The 20,990-nt window shown below is 50.0% G+C and overlaps 1 protein-coding gene across 5 annotated transcripts in view; it reads left to right on the top strand.

Moving 5' to 3' along the window:
* The window catches only part of SRGAP3 (SLIT-ROBO Rho GTPase activating protein 3), a 277,808-nt gene extending 257,848 nt beyond the window's left edge, over window positions 1-19,960 (top strand). For all 5 annotated transcript variants that reach the window (XM_082415583.1, XM_082415582.1, XM_082415581.1 and 2 more), the window contains 4 exons: window positions 7,069-7,249; window positions 8,463-8,612; window positions 10,784-11,111; window positions 15,000-19,960. In XM_082415583.1, coding sequence (XP_082271709.1) covers window positions 7,069-7,249; window positions 8,463-8,612; window positions 10,784-11,111; window positions 15,000-15,413 — 1,073 coding nt within the window. In that variant the 3' untranslated portion in view covers window positions 15,414-19,960. The remainder of the gene's footprint in view (window positions 1-7,068; window positions 7,250-8,462; window positions 8,613-10,783; window positions 11,112-14,999) is intronic.
* Window positions 19,961-20,990: the final 1,030 nt, after the last annotated feature.

Here is a 20,990-nt window from a genome sequence, read left to right as displayed (position 1 = left end):
GTGGAGAGGAAGGCAGCACCCTGAGGCCCTCTCAGCTTGCCTCTTCTCACAAGGAACCATCACCTCATGAGGCGGGGTAAGGGTGATCAGGGCCCTAATATTCTCACTGGTGCTGTGCCCAAGGCAGAACATCCATTGTGTAAGTGCAGGTTGGGTGGAATGAGGAGCCCTCACCTCTCTACCATACTCACCTGGGACTTAGCCTCAGCAACAGGTAGCTGGGGGCAGGCGGAGAAACACTGATGTCCTGCTCCTCCTGGGAAGAAAGCCCTCCTGCTGGAAGCTTGGTGGCAGAGGAAGCCCTATATTCGGGTACAGGAGTCTGAAGTGGAGTCTGCCTCCCTGAGCTTGGGGGTGCTGGTGGAGGGAGGGAGTAGTCTTAGTTCAAATTATACAGACTCTCACTTTTCTTACTGAATTTTCATAGATTTTCTTGAATAGATGTTTCTTCATTTGTTGTTTGCCTGTAGGACCATTTCCAGAGGCTTTCAGTAGTTGTTTGTTTGCTTGTTTTTGCATTTTTCACAAGTTTCACTGAAGGGTAGATCAGCAGATCTCCCCACACTGTCCTGCCAGGTTGATCACTCTCCTATCCTCTTAAATAAGATCAAAGTCTTAATACTAGCTGGTGCTGCAGCCAGAGGCAATGAAAGAACCCAAGGTCATGAGTGAACAGAGGAGAAAAGAAGGACCCTGTGGACAGGCCCCAGGTGATTTCATTACTTTGGTTGCAGGGAAGATGAGAGAGAAGAGAGGGCACAGCCACGTTCTTACCCTTTAACACGGTGACCCTGGCCTCTGATAAATGGTCCTAATGAGATTAGGGTTCTCTCTTAAAAGAGCAGAGACAGTGTGTGGGGGTGGGGGGTGGACGGGGGCAGTGAGGTGGTTTGAGAGGGACAGAGCCGTCTGCTCTCCCGTGACCTAAAAGGGTCCTCTGTTGTGGCATCATTAGAGAGGGGCATTTGTGCTTCCTCTTGGGTGATAAGTAGAGAAGGGTAATGAGTATGGGATTTGCAAAATCTCCAGTCTTCAGCTTCTGAAATGAAAGCAAAGCTCCAGTCTGTCTTTTCATCTCCACGTCAGGCCTTGGACTCTTGTAACCGCCGCTGAACTGCTCCTGCCTCCAGCCTCTCCCCTCCAGTCCTTTTCCAACTCTGCAACTGCTCTGCTCCTGGAGTGACTTTTCTAAAGTGTTACTCCAGCCGGGCCTCTATGGGGACAGCCTTCAACCCCTTCTTTAGTTCAGGAATGGCCTCTGTCCTCTATGGGGACAGCCTTCAACCCCTTCTTTAGTTCAGGAATGGCCTCTGTATTTCTTCACTCCCTGTAGGGCCCGTGGGGCACCTACCTGGCCTAACCAGCCTCTCCATAAGCAGGAGTCAAATTGAATGCCAGTCATACAGTATGGTATATATGTATATTCATATTTACACTGTGTCCGTGTAAAGGCCCTGTAGCAGGAATAAGCATATTGTGTTTTAAAAACATCAAGAAGGCTCTATTAATGATATCTGGGACCTGGGCTTAGATCTCAGCTCATCACTCTCTACTTATGTGACTCTCCCCTTGTGTGACAGATCATTTCACCTCAACCTCAGTTTCCTCACCTGTAAAATGAGGATGGCGTGCAGATACTGTTGTGAGGATATCACTTACATGTGATAACATAAGTAGAACCCTTGGCACATGGTAAAAGCTTAATTTGTTCATGCAATTAACAAGTATGTATTGAGTGCCTCCTCATCCCAGGGACTGTTGTAAAAGTGGGAAAATAGCAGGAAATAAAATAAAATCCCTGTCTAATGGAGCTCACATTTTAGTAGGAAAGATCAGCAGTGAACAAATTTGGAAACTACACATTTGTGCACACACACACACACAGACACACACACACACACAAAAGTTCAGGTTTTGATCTGATCTATGAAGAAGAATAAAGCAAGAGTGATCTGAAGTTGGTGCTTTTGTAGTTAGTGAAGGGTAGCCAGGAAAGGTCTTGCTGAGGCATTGGCATTTGGGTACAGATCTGAAAGAAATGAGAAAATAGCACACAGTGATCAGTAAATATTTGTGAAATGTGAATGAGTGCAAATGTCTGGGAAGAAAATATCCCAGGGAGAGGCAATAACAAGTGCCAAGGCCCTGTGGCAGGAATACTTGGCATGTTTTTAAAACATGCTTTTAAAGCATTAAGAAGGCTCTGTGAATATTTATACTGTAGTTTTTAGGGGTAAAGTGTACTGATGTCTGCAACTTACTTTAAAATTCATTAAAAAATTAGATGGACGGGGCTTCCCTGGTGGCGCAGTGGTTAAGAATCTGCCTGCCAATGCAGGGGACACGGGTTCGAGCCCTGGTCTAGGAAGATCCCACATGCCACGGAGCAACTAAGCCCGTGCGCCACAATTAACTGAGCCTGCACGTCTGGAGCCTGTGCTCCGCAACGGGAGAGGCTGCGACAGTGAGAGGCCCGCGCACCGCGATGAAGTGGCCCCCACTCGCCGCAACTGGAGAAAGCCCTCGCACAGAAACAAAGACCCAACACAGCCATAAATAAATAAATAAATTTTTTAAAAAAATTAGATGGATGGAAAAAAGAGGGATGGACAGATAGATATATGCTAATGTTAGTATAGTAAAATGTTAATAGTAGCATCTAGGTGGTAGGTATATGAATATTCACCGTAAAAGTCTTTTAACTTTACTTTGTGTTTGAAAAATATCATAATGCAATGTTGGCGGAGAAACATCAGGAAGACTAGTGAGGCTGGAGCAGACTGAGGGAAGGAGAGAGTAGTCAGAGACAAGGCCACCGAGGTCTCCAGGGCCCAGAGCATGGAGGGCCTCATAAGTTGTGAGGACACGTTTGTGTTTTGTTCTAAACACAATGGGAAGCCTTCAGAGGGATTTGAACAGGAGAGTTTCATGATCTAATTTATGACTTTAAAAGATCCCTCTGGCTGCTGTGGGGAGAAATGCAAGCAAGAATGAAAGCAAGGAGGCCAGGTAGAGGGACAGTGATGGGCTGGACCAGGGGGGTGGCAGTGGAGGTGGTGAGGCTGGTCAGATTCAGGGGAAAATTTGAAGGAGCTGCTGATGGATTAGATATGCATTGCCCAAGAGCAGGGCTTCGGCTTGAGCAGGGCAGATGGTGGCTCTGTTTCCTAAGGTGGGGAAGATGAGGGAATGAAGTAAGTTTGGGGAGGGGTGTGTGGGAGAGTGGTAAGAGGGAGAATCACATGTTCTATTTTAGGTGTGAAAAACCCAAATAATAGACTTCCTAATAAATGGTAGCTATTATCACTGTTTCTACCCCACACGATTACATAGTGACATCTGCAAACACACGAGCTCTCTCTCAGCTTGCAGCTCAGCTCTGCTCCTCAGCTTTTCTTCTTTTCTCCCCCTTACATTTTCCACTTTTCCTCACCCCTCCACCCGCCACTCCAGACCACCACCAGTGACTGCTGGAGCCTCTGGAAATGAGCAAGCCTCTGCCCGGGTCGGCTCCTTCAGCATTACGGGGGGTGGGATCAGAGGAAGCCCTTGGGGTCAAACCCGAGAGCACGCAGACCGTGGGGTTCAGCTCATGGGCTTGCAGAACCCTCTGGCCTTTCTGTCTCTGTAGCTAGGCAGACACACAGGTCACCAGGTGGTGCTAACGCATGGCTGGCGTGAGATTCAAAGATGCAGCAGAAAGAAGTATGGAGATCTCTCCATTTTACTGAGAAGGTGACTCTGAGTCCAGATCTGAGTTCATTTGACCCATTTATCTGGGCTGTCATTTTGCATCAACTATGTCAGAACAGCATGTAAAGACATTTGTCAGGGAGCCAGCTGGGGAATGCTGACTTAACTGTCAGAGGCCTGCTGTCTGCAGAAGGCTGTCCCAGGCACTGAGGGCTGGGTCCACCAAGAGGCCACTGCATCTCATGGGGGCACTGGCCCAGTCTTCTTGAGCCACCTGCTCACAGAGAGGAGTCCTAGTGTGCATGCGTGGGTTGGGGATTAACAGGGAGAGATGATTTCCATGCTGCTCATGGCCCTTAGGAGTCATTAGCTCTGGTAACAACAACAACTAACTCTCATATGAAGCTAATTGTGTGCCAGGCACCGTTACAAGCACTTCATGTGTAATAACTTGTTTAATCCTATGACAGCCCTATAAGGTAGGTACTATTATTATCATTCCCATTTTACAGATGAGGAAACGGAGGCTTAGAAAAGAGAACTAAGTTGTTCAAGGTCACACAGGTAAAAAGTGGCAAAGCCAGGTATCGTGGCTTTGCCAATTTTTACCTGTGTAAAACTCCATGATGGACAGGTGGACAGGCTGCGTGGACAGAATCAAGATAATCCACGAGGACAGGAGAAGAGACAGTCCCATGGATGCTCAGCACAGGGAAGGTGTCTGCAGGATAGAGAGAGCAGGGGCCACCTTTGTTACTCTTTTGTTTATTAGAATTTAATAGATCTGTCTATCTATATAGGTATATATATATATATATATATATATATATATATATATATATATATATATATATATGCATTCTCTTTATAATATTAAACATCTTTGTGCTTGCTTTAAAATACAGATACATTAACACTTATACATGACCCATTTTCTACTGTTTTCTACCCATTTTCACCTCTCAGGGTACAAGCTATAACACAGGTTAAATAAATCATAGGCGTAACTGTCCTCCTCCCCCAAAAGTCTCCTTCCCAAAGATCACTAGCTGCATGGTCTTGAGCAAAACACTTAAATTCTCTGCAACTCAGATTTCTTTGTCTAGACCCACCCCATAAGCTAAAGCCATTAGTAATTATAATCATAATCGCAAGAGCCACTATCACCTGAATACCTAACGTATTGTATGTCTGTGCTATGCTGAGCACTTTCACGCATCTCTTTTTTTTTTAATGTATTGAAGTCTCGTGTCTTTCTTTTTTTAGATATAATTGATATATAACAGTTCATTAGTATCAGGTGTATAGCATAATGATTCGATGTATGTACATATTATGAAATGATCACCACAATAAGTCAGGTTTAACATTCATCACCACACATAGTTACTTTTTTTTTCTTATGATGAGAACTTTTAAGACCTACTCTCTTAGTAAGTTTCAAATATATAGCACAATTTATAGTCACCGTGCTGTATATTACATCCTATGATTTACTTATCACTGGGAGTTTGTACCTTTTGACTCCTTTCACCCATTTCGTCCACCACCACCTCTGGCAACCACCAGTCTGTTCTCTGTATCAATGAGTTTGGTTTGTTTTGGATTTCAGATTCCACATACAAGTGAGATCATACACTATTTGTCTTCTTCTGTCTGACTTAGTTTACTTAGCATAACGCCTTCAAGGTCCATTCATGTTGTTGCAAATGGCAGGATTTCCTTCTTTTTTTATGGCTGAATAATTTTCCATTGTTTATATACACCAATCTTCTTTATCCATTCATCTGTCGATGGACATTTTGGTTGCTTCCATGTCTTGGCTATTGTAAATAGTACTGCAGTGAACTTGGGGGTGCAGGTATCCTATCAAGTTAAGTGTTTTCATTTCCTGTGGATAAATACCCAGAAGTGGAATTGCTGGATCACATGGTAGTTCTATTTTTAATTTTTGGAGGAAACGCCATACTGTTTCCTGTAGGGGCTGCACCAATTTATTTCCCACCAGCAGTGCACAAGGGTTTCCTTTCCTCCACATCCTCACCAACTCCTGTTGTTTCTTGTCTTTCTCATAACAGCCATTCTAACAGGTATGAGGTGATATCTCGTGGTTTTGATTTTTGATTTGCATTTTCCTGATGATTAATGATGTTGAGCATCTTTTCATGAACCTGTTGGCCATCTTTTTGTCTTCTTTCATGGATTATCGTTTAATCCTCCTAAAGGCAACTGAGATGTACAGAAATTATGTAACCTACCTGAGGTCACACAAACAAGAGGTGACAGAGCTGGGCAGTAGAAGTGTCTCAAGGGCAAGGGTCTCAAGGGTTCTCATTGCTTAACCCAGGCAGGGCCTGTCACTGACCAGAGAAGAATAAAGCTTTTATGGGTAAATGTGTGTGTGCAAAGAGATACGCTTGATCTATAGCCCCCATAAGAATTCTCCCGCTCCCCAAATTAAGTTCATGGATGAGTGTGTCAGTCAGCTCAGTCTGCCATCATAGAATACCACAGACTGAGGGGCTTAAACAACAGAAATATATTTCCTCACAGTTCAGGGGGCTAGAAGTCCAAGATCAAGGTGCCATTAGGGTTGGGTTCTGCTGTTGTCTCTCTTCCTGGCTTGTAGACAGCTGCCTTCTCACTGTGTCCTCACAAGGCCTTTCCACTGTGCACGTGAAGAGACAGAAAGAGAGATCTCCGACGTCTCTTCCTCTTCTCAGAGGGACACCAGTTCTATCAGATTAGGGCCCCACCCTTATGACCTCACTTAAGCTTAATTACTTCCTAAACACCTCATCTCCAAATACCATTACATTGGAAGTTAAGGCTGCAACATGTGGATTTGAGGGAAGACAGAATTCAGTCCGTAACAATGAGCTCTGAAGAGAAGCTTCTGGGAACCCTTAAAAATTGTGTACAATATTTTGCATGGAAGGGAATCCGTATACAACATCAGTTTGACTTGACTTCCCAAAAGGTAAGAACCACTAGTAGTAGTATAAGTGAACAAAGAGGGAAAGGGTTCATGGAAAAATGGAAAAAGAGCTGGCATTAAGGGATAGAAGAAAAAGAAATTTCTTATAACATTGTTTTAATAGGTGTTAAAAAGTGGAGAACAAGAGGGGCAGTGGAAGGTAAGGATGTAGTATTTCAGCCCCATTTTCCTTTTGGGGAAGTTAGATGGCCTGCCTGAGATCACAGCATGGAGAGTGGATCTGAGCCTAGAACCCAGTGTCCTGAGCCCCAGCCCATGCTGTTTTCACCAAGCTTGTTGTCTGTGCTGCCCCACAGAAGCCAGGGCCATCTGAGCGAGGCTCCTGGGCTGCTCTTCTGCTGACCTCATGGATGCTCTTCCCCTTGCTTTCCTTCTAGAAGTGGAGCAGATCGAGGCCATCGCCAAGTTTGACTACGTGGGGCGGTCCCCGCGTGAGCTGTCCTTCAAGAAGGGAGCCTCACTGCTACTGTACCACCGCGCCTCCGAGGACTGGTGGGAGGGTCGTCACAACGGCGTGGATGGGCTCATCCCACATCAGTACATAGTTGTACAGGACATGTGAGTGGGAGTTGGGATCTTCTGTGAAGAATGCCATGATTGATTAGTGATGTCTGGAATGGGCACAGGAATGGGAGTACTGGATCGTATGCCAGCAATTTGCTCTCCCTGGTATGACACACTTGGTCTTCCGTAAGAATGGATTATGTCTAACCTCCCTTTGAATGGTGACCCACTTAACAAATAAGTAAATTGCTCATCCTTCAGAGTCCACAGGGACAATGTTTGGTGCCCTTGGCTCGCTATCCCGGCCCACCTGACAGCCTCCAGGGCATTTATCACCCACTATGGTTCTCAGTGTCCAGTGGATCTTGCCATATACCTCCACCCTCCTGGACCTTCCCTGTAGCCAGTGGCCATCCCACTCCTCTCTTAATAGCCCACCATTCTCTACCCCGAGGTGGCTGTCTCAGGAGATGGGCAGAAACAATCATCCCCTCATTTCCAGCTAAGAGGGTACCATTTTTTAAAAAAAGAATTTTAGGCATTAAAAAAATGCCCTACATCTCAAATACCTAGCCCCACCATAATGCCCAGAAAGTCTACACTTTCCATTCTTTGAAAGCCTTTGAAGCTTCCTGCACACACTCCCTCCGAGCTCCAGTCTGCCTCAGGTGGAACTGATTTACCAAGGAAGCAGCCACCAAGCTGGGCCTCAAGGGGAGGGGGCCAAAGGCATACATCTTGATGGCAGAGGGGGCGGTCTGGAGACAGAGAAAAGTCCAGAGCTTGGCAAACAACAAGAGGATCCAAAGCAGCCCTCTGACGTCCCCAGGCCTCTGAGGGCAGGGAGAGGGCATGGGGGGGAGGCGGGCAGGGCACCCCAACAAGCTCCAGGCCCCTCACACCTGTCCAAAGTCCCGGGTGCGGGGAGGGATGGAGATGCCTTCCTCCTCCCTCGCTGGGCCCCCAAACTGCTGCTTATCGCCCAGGGCTCAGCTTGCAGGCCCCCTCCCCCATTTCTCCAACACACCCTCCCCTTTAGCTTGTCCCAGCCTCGAGCAGCTGGGAGAGAAGAGCCTAGATGAAGGGAGAGAAGAGCCTAGATGAGGGGAGGGGAAGGTAGGCGTGGGCGGTGCCACAGAGGGCCTCCTGCTGGAGAAGCAGCAGCGGCTCAACCACGAGGTGTGTGTGGATCCAGCCCCTCAGGTCTCAGCACGTCTCGGTTCTCTGGAGCAAAGCCCTCCCAATTCACGTCTGTCCTTCTCCCCAGGGACGATGCCTTCTCGGACAGCCTGAGCCAAAAGGCCGACAGCGAGGCCAGCAGTGGGCCACTGCTGGACGACAAGGCCTCCTCCAAAAACGACCTCCAGTCCCCCACGGAGCACATCTCGGATTACGGCTTTGGGGGGGTGATGGGCCGGTAGGAAATGCGGATTCATTCTTTGCGGCTAGTACAGTGCCGGTTTGTGTCTGACTGGGGAGAAGCAAGGGCACAGGAGGGAGAGAGGGAGGCTGTCGTGGCCCCTTCTTCCCCACAAGATATGACATGGGGCACACCTGGTGGGCTGGCTGGAACTGGCCTAGAATGTCAGGTAGAAAGTGATCCAGCTTGGGGCAGAGGTGGAGAAAGAGGAGGAAAGACATATATTGGCAACCAATGCTTTTTATTTAAAATAATAATAAATGGGAAAGAGAGACTTGCAAATTGGCAAGTATTTTTCCTCTCTCTCTCTAGTTCTTACACCTCCTCCCCACTTTCTGTTGAAGACCTAAGTTGTTATATTTAAAAATGTAAATCTCACTTAGTCCCTGAAGTGCACTGCAGAAACAGAAGTCTCACACCCACTTTGTGGGGGGAAATTGACACTCGGCTCCACCCACATATTTGGTGGGAGCAGATTTGCCAATTTCTTCACTCCTGCGTGTGGGCGGGGCTGTCACATGATCTTTCTGCCAGGTAAGGAGCTAGGCTCCTCACTCCCTCTACAGGTAGAGTCCAAAGCACGTGGTTGTTTAAACAAAAAAAATACAATAAGGAAAAGAGGAGGAGGGAGAGAGGGAGGCTGTCGTGGCCCTTTCTTCCCCACAAGATGTGACGTTGAAAAGGAAAGCTGGCAGTGTGTCACTGCTTTCTTAATCGAATTCTCAAAATGTCATATTCTTTGTTTTTCTGGTGGAGAGGTCATGGGATCAATCCACACTTGGGGTACTTGCAGATAAAGCCAGAGAAATCAGCCACAATAGGAACATATGTTTATGAATTTATTTCAGCGAAAGTCCCAGTGCCTCTTTTCAGGGTATTCCGTTCGGTTCAGGGTTCTGATAAGTGATAGAATCAGGGGAGATGGACGGTTGGGGTAGGTAGATGACAGAGTCATGGTCCCTTGACTTCCAGGGGGGCCGTATTTTCTCCTGCCTCAATTTCCCTCTCCCTCTGTCCTCTCTCATCTACCTTCTTCTCGTTCTTTCTTTCCCAGTACTCTTCCTCTCGAGCACCAATGCTTTGGTCCTGTTGGGGTGCCCACAGGCGGTGCTTAGCTTGGCTGGTGGCACAGGGTCTAAAGCGCTGCTGACCACACTGAGCTTGGTCCCCGTCACAATCCATTCCCGCACTCTGCCCCTCTTCCCCGCCCCCTTGCCACTTCCAGCCTTCCCTCCCCTCACCAGTGCCTTTGAGTCCTCGGTGACCTCCATAGGGCACAGCAAAATCTCCTGTGGGTAGAACCTCTTCAAAGTGCTTTCCCACCCACTGAACCTCCCTCAGAAGGTGGGCAAGGAATATTACGCCCATTTAACAGATTAATAAAGTGGGTCTGAAAGAGGTCACTGGAAAGTCTGTGACAGAGACAGGACAAGAATTCGCCTTCCTGACAGACACTCTAGTCCCCTTTTCACTCCACCACAGCCTCCCTGAGGGGTGAAAGGTATCCAAGTGCACGAAGGGCGTTCCAGTGATGCACATTTTACTCTTAATGACTAGTTGTCCAAGGTCTGGAAAAGCCTCACAGGAACAGCCCTTTGGTGACAACACTGGGCTGTGGTCAGTTCCCAGGGGGGCCTCCTGAGCCTAGAACCCAGTGTCCTGAGCCCCAGCCCACACTGTTTTCACCGGGCTTGTTGTCTGTGCTGCCCCACGGAAACCAGGGCCATCTTGCAGGGAGCTTGCAGGGAGCTGGTAACTCTTTGGTATAGTCAAGCCTCAATGCCTCAGACCAGTCAGAGGCCCTTTGGAATCATGGAGAGAGACCTCTAAACCGCTTAAGAACATACAATGAGCCCACCTAACCGGGAGCGAAGTGTTCCCAGGTTGAAATCCTCCTGGCCCTGACCTAACATGCAGACGAGATTCACTGTGTAATTGGCACCACCACCGGCTGGAGCTTGGAACGCCCCCGACTCCTTCGTATGTGCAGGTGAAACCGGCTGGCCTGAGTCACATGCTCAGACAGTGCCTTTCCTGGCTGAACGAGGCTTTACTATACCCACTCCCTAGACTAGTGTGTAGCGCGTGGCCTGGGGGTTGGCTGACCCGTGTGACACTGGCCAGGGTTGACCTCTGCCCCATGCCCCTGCCCCCTGGCTCCTTTGCAGAGTGCGGTTACGATCTGATGGAGCAGCCATCCCCAGGCGCCGAAGCGGGGGAGACACACACAGCCCGCCCCGGGGCCTGGGCCCCAGCATAGACACGCCACCCCGGGCCGCCGCCTGCCCCAGCAGCCCCCACAAAATCCCCCTCTCCCGGGGGCGGATCGAGAGCCCCGAGAAGCGGAGGATGGCGACGTTCGGGAGTGCCGGCAGCATCAACTACCCCGACAAGAAGGCGCTCTCCGAAGGGCACTGCATCCGGTCGACGTGCGGCTCCACCAGGCACAGCAGCCTGGGGGACCACAAGTCCCTGGAGGCCGAGGCCCTGGCAGAAGTAAGGGCCGGCGGGAAGGCAGGCTGCGCCAGCCGACACCCAGAGGGGCAGGGGGTGGGCATCTGCAGACGGGGGAGCCCCTTCGCCCTTCAGGCCAGGCGCAGGCTAAGCCAGACGTGAGGTAGATAATGAGCTGGCTCCCCGTCCGACTGCTGGCCCCCCTGGGGGAGCGGAAGCTGGATGGGTGCAGCTGCCGGCTAGGGCTCCTGTGAAGACCCAAGGGCCCAGTCTCCAGGGCCAGAGGTGGGATTCCCGGATGCGGGGATGTGGTAATGGCAGACGTCTCCATGAGATGGCAAGATTGTGCTCTTCATGTCTTCATTCGTTCATCTTTTCATTCATTCATTCATTTGTCATTCATTTATTGACAAATACTGATTGAGCATCTGTTGTGTGGCAATCACTGGCTGGCGCTGAGAGTATAATTGACCTAAAATGGATCCAGGCCCTGCCCACATGGAGCTTATGGTTTAGAGAAGAGAGAGATGCCAACCAGTAACACACACAGCTGTGAAATGGCAGCTGGGTCAGGAGTCTTGAAGGAGGGGACTCTGCGTTTCAAGAGTGCTTAGAGTTTTGTGTTTTTTTAAATAACTTTTAAAAAATTTGGATGAGAAACCTGTGTGATTTTTTACACTTGCCAAACAAATTCATTTAAGAAATTGTTATGAAACAGTTTGTTTAAATTGTTTAATAATTTGCATAGCTACTTTCCTGTGTTTTTGATAGTTTTATCATAGTTCAGAAGTTTCCATTTTTCCCTCTGGAACTTGGCAGGGTGCCCATTATGTATCCCCTTCCCAGTGTTTTCTCCCAGTTTAGAAAAGAGAGACAATTAGAACCTTCGGGTCCGTTAAGATTCTCTTGTGAAGAGTGGCCTTGAATCCCTGTTCACAAGGGGAAGGGAAAGCTGAGAGCTTGGGGGCTGTGTTCTAGAGGAGGCCAGGAAAGGTTCTCAGGGATATCAGCACAGCAAGTGAAACTCCTCGCAGGATCTAGTTTGGCCCCAGGTCCCAATGCCCACTCCCCAGGTATCAGCACCTTGGTATGGGTCCAGCAGAGCCGCTAGGCAGCCTGCTGGTCCCTCCATTGTTGGAGGCCATTCTCTTGGGAAGCATTGCCCTAGCATCCACCGTCACCTGGAAGCTCAGGCCACCTGAGGCCTGGCCCAGAGCCCTTTACACGGAGAATCAAATGCAGTCTACGCCACTGTCTCCAAAGTAGGTCTCACAGCAGACTAATTCCATGGGGGGGTATTAATGGAGGGGAAAAAGGTGTTCTATGGTCAAGAAAGTTTGGGGAATGCTGGTCTGACAAAGTTGAATGGGTTGTCTGCAACAAGAATTATTAAATATGTTGATGTGCATTGTGAATCTTCAAGAAAGAGAGCAGGGCACACCCATCTCCCAGACTTCTTTGACCTTTAGTCACAGAGCATTTTGCAAGAGCGGCCTAAAGAATACACTTGGGGCATGCCGCTCGCATTTTCCGTTTGCAGACATAGCTACACACTCTAATTTGATAGCTGCCATTCGATAGCAAAGCATGGGAAACGGTATGTAAATAGCCAAGGGGACCCTGGACGGCCTCCAGCCTGCTCAGCATTGGCTCTCATGAGCACTTGACATTGCAGGCTGCGGAGGGCAGCTATGTAGTAGTAGGTGGAGTTACCTGAAATCCTCTGGTCTCAAAATGTCTTTTAGGATTTAGATTGGAGCCCAGTAAAAGAGGCAGTTTGGGGATCTGGCAGCACCGCCATCCAAGGTGGGAAGGTCTCGTTTGGGAGGAGGTGAAAAGGGATCATTTTCCCCCGCTGTCCGTGCTCCCCAGCGCCTCTCTGCAGCTCCACTCTGAGATCACGGCATCACCTCTCAGACTAACGCAAGGCTCACGCCTAAACCCCCCAGCTGATCTTTCTCTGAGCTCACTGTCTTCCTGGCTCACACTCTGCGAGGGTGGAGTGGTGGTGGTGGGGATGGTGGTGGAGGGGCGATAATTATATTTTATTTATTAGTTTTGCCTTTTGGCTCCTGCTGGAGTAGAGCAGACAGAGTAGTGATGTCAGTAGGGGACTTTAAGCAGACTGGGACGTGGAAGGCGGGCTTGATCACTGCAGGGTTGGGATGTAGCAAAGGTGGGGACAGGACTGCCTTCTCTCCTGTCAGGCGGGACCCCCGTCACAGCCCCACAGCTATTCCTTGTAGATAAAGGCACAAACAGCATCTTCTTTAAAGTAGACAGTGTTATGGGCAAAGGATAAAATGTCCTGGGGAAGCATAAATGCTAATATTAGCCATTAGCTAATCATCAGTAGTCTCTTCACAAAGCAAAATGATAGGCTGGGACCCTGATGGAGGCCAGATTGGAGCCTGTTGTGGAGGCCCAGCGGGCAGGAGCCCCCTGAGGACAGGGGAGGAGAGGAGGTGAAAGAAGACTTGGACGGGGAAGGGGCCGGCAGGACACCTGCGGGCACCAGCCCCATCAGTCTGACCAGACTTTCAGTTTTCCCAGAGTGGCGCCAAGGCAGAAAAGCTAGTGTGTCTCAATAGTCATCCCGGAGCCTGAGGTGGGCCAGCACCTTCCAGCAGCGGTTCTAAGCACTGTCCCTCCTTGTCCTCTCGGTGGCCCAGCTCAGCCTGAGCAGCTCCCCCTGCCTCTGTGTGGAGGCATCCCTGGGAAACCCCACGGGAGCCGAGGACTCTGGCTGAAGGGAGTGTGAAAACCACCATCCAGCAGTTCACAAAGCGTCATCACGTCCACTGTCTCATCCCATCTTCGTGGCCAGCAGGGGGCTTTCAGCACCTGGACCGAGTGTGGTGCAGAGCCACTGAGACTTGCCCGAGGTTGCCCAGCAGCGGTAGCAGAGGAACCTTTTTCCCTCCCAAACCTGGGCTCTGCATCCAGGCCCAGGGCTCCTGGGTTAAATGCTGCCGTCCAGCTCCAGTGCCCACTCCTGGAATGCTGAGCCCCAGGTCGGCCCTCTGGGCTGCCAGAATCTCTCTCTGTGTCATTCAAAGTGCTCTCATACTGATGAGCTCTTAAATATCACAATATCCCTGGGAATTGTGTAGGCAGATGAAGATTTTTGTTGCTTTTTAAATTTTCCATTTAAAAAAATTTTTTTTCTGATTATAATACAGAGAAGAAAGTAACAGTCCTATCATCCTGGGGTGAGCATTGCAAACATTCTGATATACAACCTCCACACAAATTTCCTACGGACAAAGGAGAGAGAGATTTTTTAATAATAATAGTTAGGGGCATGAACGCTGGAGCTGGAACTACTATGCTGCTAAGTAGCTGTGTGACCTTGGACAAGTTACTTAACCAGTCTGAGCTTCCATTTCCTCATGTGTGATGTGAGCGTAATGGTAGCTCCTACCAGGTAAGTGAGAGGATTAAGTGAATTGTTAGGGGAAGGGGCTTGAATTGGTGCTCGGTATTAGCTATTATTGCCATTGTTATTGTCATTATTTGGAAATACTCACTAGGTACCAGGTGCCATGCCATGCTCTTCGCAGGGACCGTATCATTAAATACACTCATCAACCCCTTGAGGTCAGTATTATACGTGTCTGTAATCTACAAATGAGGATTCTGAGACTCAGAGAGGTAAGGTAGCTTGCCCACAGTCACACAGCAGGGAAGTCAGAGAGACAGGATTTGAACCCAGGTCTGTCTGACTGCAGAGCCTGCCTCCACTAGGTCTGCGATACTCACACTGATTTTCCTTATGGTTATAAGACTCCCTGGGATCGAACCTTCATCCCTTCCATGAGATTTGTGGGGAAGCCTCCCTAAGAAGCCTACAAGCTGGGTGGCAGCCCCAGAAGGGTTAGATCCCAGGCCTCCAGACTCCGTGCTGACGAGCGCTCTCCCTGTCCCCAGGACATCGAGAAGACCATGAGCACAGCTCTGCACGAGCTGCGGGAACTGGAGAGGCAGAACACAGTCAAGCAGGCGCCAGATGTGGTGCTGGACACCCTGGAGCCCCTGAAGAACCCGCCAGGCCCCATCAGCTCAGAGCCAGCCAGCCCCCTGCACACCATCGTAATCCGCGACCCCGACGCCGCCATGCGTCGCAGCAGCAGCTCGTCCACCGAGATGATGACCACCTTCAAGCCAGCCCTGTCCGCCCGCCTGGCCGGCGCCCAGCTGCGCCCGCCCCCCATGCGGCCGGTGCGGCCCGTGGTCCAGCACCGGTCCAGCAGCAGCAGCAGCTCGGGCGTGGGCAGCCCGGCCGTGACGCCCACCGAGAAGATGTTCCCCAACAGCTCGGCCGACAAGTCGGGCACCATGTGACCTGCGGGGGGGGGGGGGGCGGGCACCGCCCCGGCCCGCCGTGGGCCGCCGTGGCCGAGGGTGGCCTCTGTGACTCCCACGTCCTCCCGGTGCTCCTGGCCTTGTCGGGCAGGGCCCGGAAGGTCAGCCTGGGAGCGGGTCTGTGTGGGGCTGAGGCCCAGGTCCGAGCCACAGCTCGCCTTCAGCCACGTGAATCCACAGGCCTCCCTCCCGTGCGCACACAGACGGCCAAGCGGTGAGGAGCAGCAGCCCCAGCCGGAGCCTTTCCCAAGATCGTGGCAAATGTTAAATGGCTTCACCCGCGTATCGTCACTGGAAAGTTATTCTCTCGACATTCTCTCTACATTCATCCATACGTGTGTATGTATGTGTATGTGCATATGTACACGTATATATGTACGTATGTGTCTGTAGGAGTGTGTATATATATATATTTATGCATCTATATACATATACTAGATCTGGACACACATATGAAATGTATATAGGATCTCCTTTTTCTTTTTATGAAACTTAGATTTACCTCAGACCCATGCCACCAAACACCTCCCGCTGAGTTATTTGGTGGGATTTGCAGGGACTTTTCTGGGAGAATTTAAAGGCCCACGGTAACTGCGAATGAAGCAATATACCACTAACCTGCAGAAAAACAAAACCAGTCTCCCACTGTCTCCAGAAGTTGTGGCCTTCCAGAACAGTCTGCCCCTGAAGGAAGGGTGGGGCAGGCGGTACCCCGGGCAGGCTGCTCCCAGAGGTGGGGAACCCTTCATAGAGCCCCCTCCCTGTCCACCCCAGAGACCCTGCCTTTCCACACGGAGGCCAAGACCAACTGCACCCCAAAGGCATGGAGGACGTTGGCGAGAAGAGCCCTGACTGCAGCGGCCTGTGTTCGTCCGTAGAAGAGGGGATGGTGAGAGCCTGAGCCCCATCGTAGCGCAGTGTTATGTGTGGTTGGGAAAAAGGAAAAAAAAACCAAACACAGTGGTGTGGAACACTTCAAAACCTAGAAACGCTGTAGGAATAAATCTGTGGTAACTATAGAGGTTTAACTTATACCATTTTCAAAATATTTAATTTTGTCTTTTCCTCTTTCTACTAATTATACTGTGTCAAAATCTGGAACTAAACAGGCAAGGAGACTTTGACTCCCATCATTTTAATTTGAAATCAGGCCGTGACGCGCTCTGGCTGGTGGCCTCTTGCATGAAGCACCCGGGGCCGTAAGTGCCCACCTCAGACCAGGGCCAGGGAGGGCGTCCTTGGCACTTGCCGTCCTAGAGAACGCTTTGGTGGACTTTATGCAATGAAATAGCTTCCCTCTCCCCTTTACCTTCCCTTTTGCCCACCTCCTCCAGCACAATTAACTCAATTGAAAATATGGGGTTAGGTTTGGGGGGCGTGTCACTCACCTCACTGAACCTCAGTTTCCTGCTCCATAAAAATGTACGCGAGCAAGCCGTGCAACCTAGAAAGCATTGTGCCAACACGATTGCTCTTTTCACGGTCATCACTAAGGTGAAAACCATCCAGCGCCTTCCTTTTGAAACCTCCTAATGGCATTTGAGAAGTGGGCAGTGGCATTTTCCTACCAGCTTCATAAGCGCCATGAAGCACGGTCCTGCAGGTACATCACCTCTTGACATTCCATCATTACCATTTCAGCCCATTGGATTAAGTTTCGCCCTCTCCTCTGGTCGCCAGACGGGGGGACCTATGAAGCCACTTTACCTAGGTGTATAGGGGTGGTGAGCCACTCTGCCTTGCCTGAAGCACTGGCCTTGAGAGCACACAGTGGAGGAAAGAATAAGAAAGGGCACAAAAAGAGAATGCCAGGGAGAGGCCAGTGACAAACTTGACCTTCCTTGTTTTGCCTATAACTCCCGGAAATGAAAGAGCCTCAGAACGAGCTAGGAGCCCTCTGTCTTTTTAGCACATAAAGATACCCCCATATTACAGGTTAGGAGAGGAAGCAAGGCCTTAGGATGGCTGTGACTTGTCCAAGATTTAATAGATGGCTGAGAGTGGGGCTGGGTCCAGCTCGTAAAGTCATTTATTTGCAAGGATGCTGTGATGTTCAGCAGGATAAGAGACTTCTCATTTCTACCCCAGAGAGACTCCCAGACCCTAAATGCAGTGGCCTCCTGCGCAAAGTATCACATTGTCTGCCATGACTACCAGATGAAAAGTGAAAATCTGAGTTGACAGATCTGTTGCCTGAAATACATAACTCCAGTCAGATCATGTGGATTTTCCTCTGAAATGACTAACTTCATCTTTCCTTGTTGAAAATAGGCCTGCCTTTCACTGAATTACCTGAGGGCAGAGCCTTTGCCGTTTTCTTTAGGCACCTATTCTTCCATTGGGAAATGGCTGGTGAGTTCACATTTAGGGAAGCTCACACCCCACTCATCCAGCTCCAAATTTGAGCCTTGATGCAGAACCACGTGGAAAAAGACTTCCCCCTGCCCCACCCATCTGGCGCTCTGCATGTCTCAGGCCGCCTCCACACGCATCCAGGCCCGCCCACTGTCACGAGCATTGGCGTTCTCTCCCTGACTCCTGCCTGTGTTAGTCCGCTATATATTGCTGTATTTGCTTAAATGCTGGAAAGTAACTGTTAAAATGTGAAACTGTAATTTTTAAAAAGGCTACAATGAAATCACAGCCAATGCCACTCACCAAATCTTTGCACCTAGTAGATAGATCAATGTAAAAAACAAGTACCAGAAACCTAACTGTACAGTGAGCGTGGGGGAAAACGTAGTAACCTAGTTAGTAGTCCTCAGTATAACCAGTTGTACAAGAGGAAGTGGTGTTTACCTGCTTGTCCATCACGATTACCGAAAGCTGTACTGATGAGTTCATTGATAACGGGCAATTTTTTTTTTTTTTTTTTCTTCACAGAACAGTTTCTTAACCTTCAACTTACCCTGAGGTCAAGCCTTTTGTCTTTTTGTGTTACTGGTGTTCAGTCTCTTTTAGGAATGAACCAGCAGGATGTTCATTTTAAACTGACCAAAGACAATTCATTCCTGGTCTAGTTTCCTGGGCCAGGGGCCCAGCCTCCGGCCGCTAAGGACCTTTCTTGGATAAAACGGAGAATGAGCCGTGCTTCCTACCCCTCTCTCACTCTCTCCCTTTAGTCCCCTTTTCTCTTAAAGAGCTGCTCTGAGCTGTGGGATTCTGTGAAAACTTCTTGCCTTCCCTTGTTTTCAGTGCTAACGATTTCTCACCTTGAAGCGCCTTTTGAACCCCAGACAGAGCGCACAACTGGAAGGAATTGTCAGCTTGGGAATTAGACTTGGGAGTCTTTTCTCTGAGGTCACTGGGCCCAGGGGCAGGAGAGAAACGCATTCCCGAGGGACGCAAGGTTCCTATTCCGTGAAGAAATCCAAGTGGGAAGAGATGCAGGGAAGTGGAGTCACCCCTCGGCTGCCGGCGGAACTAGCAGCTCAGCGATCTGCCTTATAAACAAACACTCCAGAACTGCCTGGTGGTACCCACAGGGGGCCAGCACAGGGAAGGGCCTGGTGTGGGGCTTGCTTCCCTGTTGGAGGCCCTCGGAGTGCCTTGTCAGGGTGATTTCTTTCTCATTCAGGAGGCACGGATGCAGAGGACTTCCTGGGACCTGGTCATTACCTGGCGCTCAGTGCACGTACACGGCTGATGGCAAACCATGAGACCTAATGTGATGGTTCTTCCTCTCAGTCTCTCTGTCCCTAACTTTTCATACTAGAGCAAATGCCTCATCCTCCTGAGAAACCCAGAAAGAAGGACGGCTGGCTCACAACCGTGGGGGTTAGGGGCTGCTGGGTTCAGGGAGGGAGGCCTGGAGGAAAAGGCAGGAAGCGGGTGAGCCGAGGTGTTGCTAAGATGATTTTTCTGCTGTGCAGAGCTAATGGTGATGTTTCATGGCAACTTCCCCGGTTCTCTGGGGTCCCCGCTCCTCTGAGCAGCCTTGTGGAGAATTCCCCACATACCCAAAGCTGCTGGGGGAGCTGAGGGCAGGGGCTTTGCTGCCAGGTCTGCGTCCTCCTTGCCTCTCTGAGGTTGATCTGCCAGGGTCCCGCCGTCTCATCCTCTGGGACTGCCCCTTGCCGACACCTCCTTTCTGTGTGAACTGTCCCAGGCAAACGACAACCTTGAACCAGAACAGCCAGAGTGCATTTTGCTTTCCTCGAATGGAAGTAGCTTCTGGCCAGAGTTTCTGCTCAGGCTCTAGTCCCCGGCAGTGTGACTGTTTACACGGTTTGGCAATAGGTTTCGTTCTGATTGCTTCAGAGTGGCTGGTCTATTTCGTTTCCTTTGGTTTCCTTCCTCCCCAAACTGTCAGGAAAATCAAACCGAAACCACCCTCGGAAATTGCTGGTTGCCTGTCCCCATGTGGTGATAAGTGTTGCCCTCTCCCGGACATCATTTCTCTACCTTACAACCCAGCGCCCGTGCTGTAGAGTGTCTGACTGGATCCTCTGTTGCGTATTCTGATGGTGCCTGCTGGTTTGACGTGGAGCTATCCTGTGAAATAAAACAGCTTAACTTTTCTCAAACGTGCTCCGGTGGCTTTTTGGAAGGGTGAGGTCGCCCGTTGGGGATGGGGAGGCCCCAGGGGGGTGTTCCTACCCTCCAGTCCACGGTCAGTGTGCTTCCCCCGGGAAGCATCCCTGAAATGTCCTTTAGCTCAGATCGAACACGGTGAAGGCCAAGTTTCCAAAGAGGACCGCGTCCGCTGCAGAGCTATTTGAAGGAGGTAAGTGTGGGGTGCCTGCCGGGAAAGCGAGAACCAGGACTGTCAGAGCAAAGGCAAGGGGGAGGGGGAGCTGTCGTTTGAGGAGAGGCCTTCCTGAGCTTATGACAAATCAGCGGAGGCCACAGGATACTATTGCCAGTGTGACTGCATATGCAGCATTTTAGCATCTGTTGTCTACACACGTGTGATACAACCCCTTGGAATTGTGTGTGTGTGTGTGTGCATGTGTGAAGTGTTTGTTGATCGCTTATTTCTGTCCCAGGCACTAGATTAAGCATGCATTTCTCATCAAATTCTCAAAACAGCTATTGAAGGTAAGTACCCTTCTTAAACCCCATTCTGCAGAAGAGGAAACGGAGGCTCTGAGAGGCTAAGCAACTTGTCCAGGGTCAGGCTAGGAGGTGAAGGAGCCCGAATGTGAGCCCAATCCGTCTGACCCCGCAGCCGTGCTGTTTACACGTGCATTGTCCTGCCTGCCCTCAAGCAAGCTCATCACAGTGGGACTGGCGGCAGGACCCCAGGATGAAGGTAGCTCCCTGCGGGCCGTAGTCAAGGAATACTCCGGGCCTTTCCTTTCCAGTGAGCCCTCTGGTGGATCTTCACACAGGGGCCTTTGCAGAAGAGAACAAGGTCTTCTGCCAGCCTCAGGGAATCCATCAGTCCCCCCATAGCCACTCACCACTCAGTGGCAGCCTTTCGCTAATTCCAGGCTCCAATGCGGTGCAACCTTGCCCCAAATTGGCTGCTGGGGAAACAGATGGATGAGACCCAGTTCCTACCCTCAAGTTGCTTGCAGTCTAATTGCACAAGACGATCACTCCAGGATCCTG

The sequence above is a fragment of the Balaenoptera physalus genome, assembly GCF_965194825.1.
Source record: "Balaenoptera physalus genome assembly, chromosome: 11".
Classification (NCBI taxonomy): domain Eukaryota; kingdom Metazoa; phylum Chordata; class Mammalia; order Artiodactyla; family Balaenopteridae; genus Balaenoptera; species Balaenoptera physalus.
The sequence above is the reverse complement of the archived record's forward strand: the minus strand, read 5'-3'. Positions and strand labels throughout refer to the sequence as shown.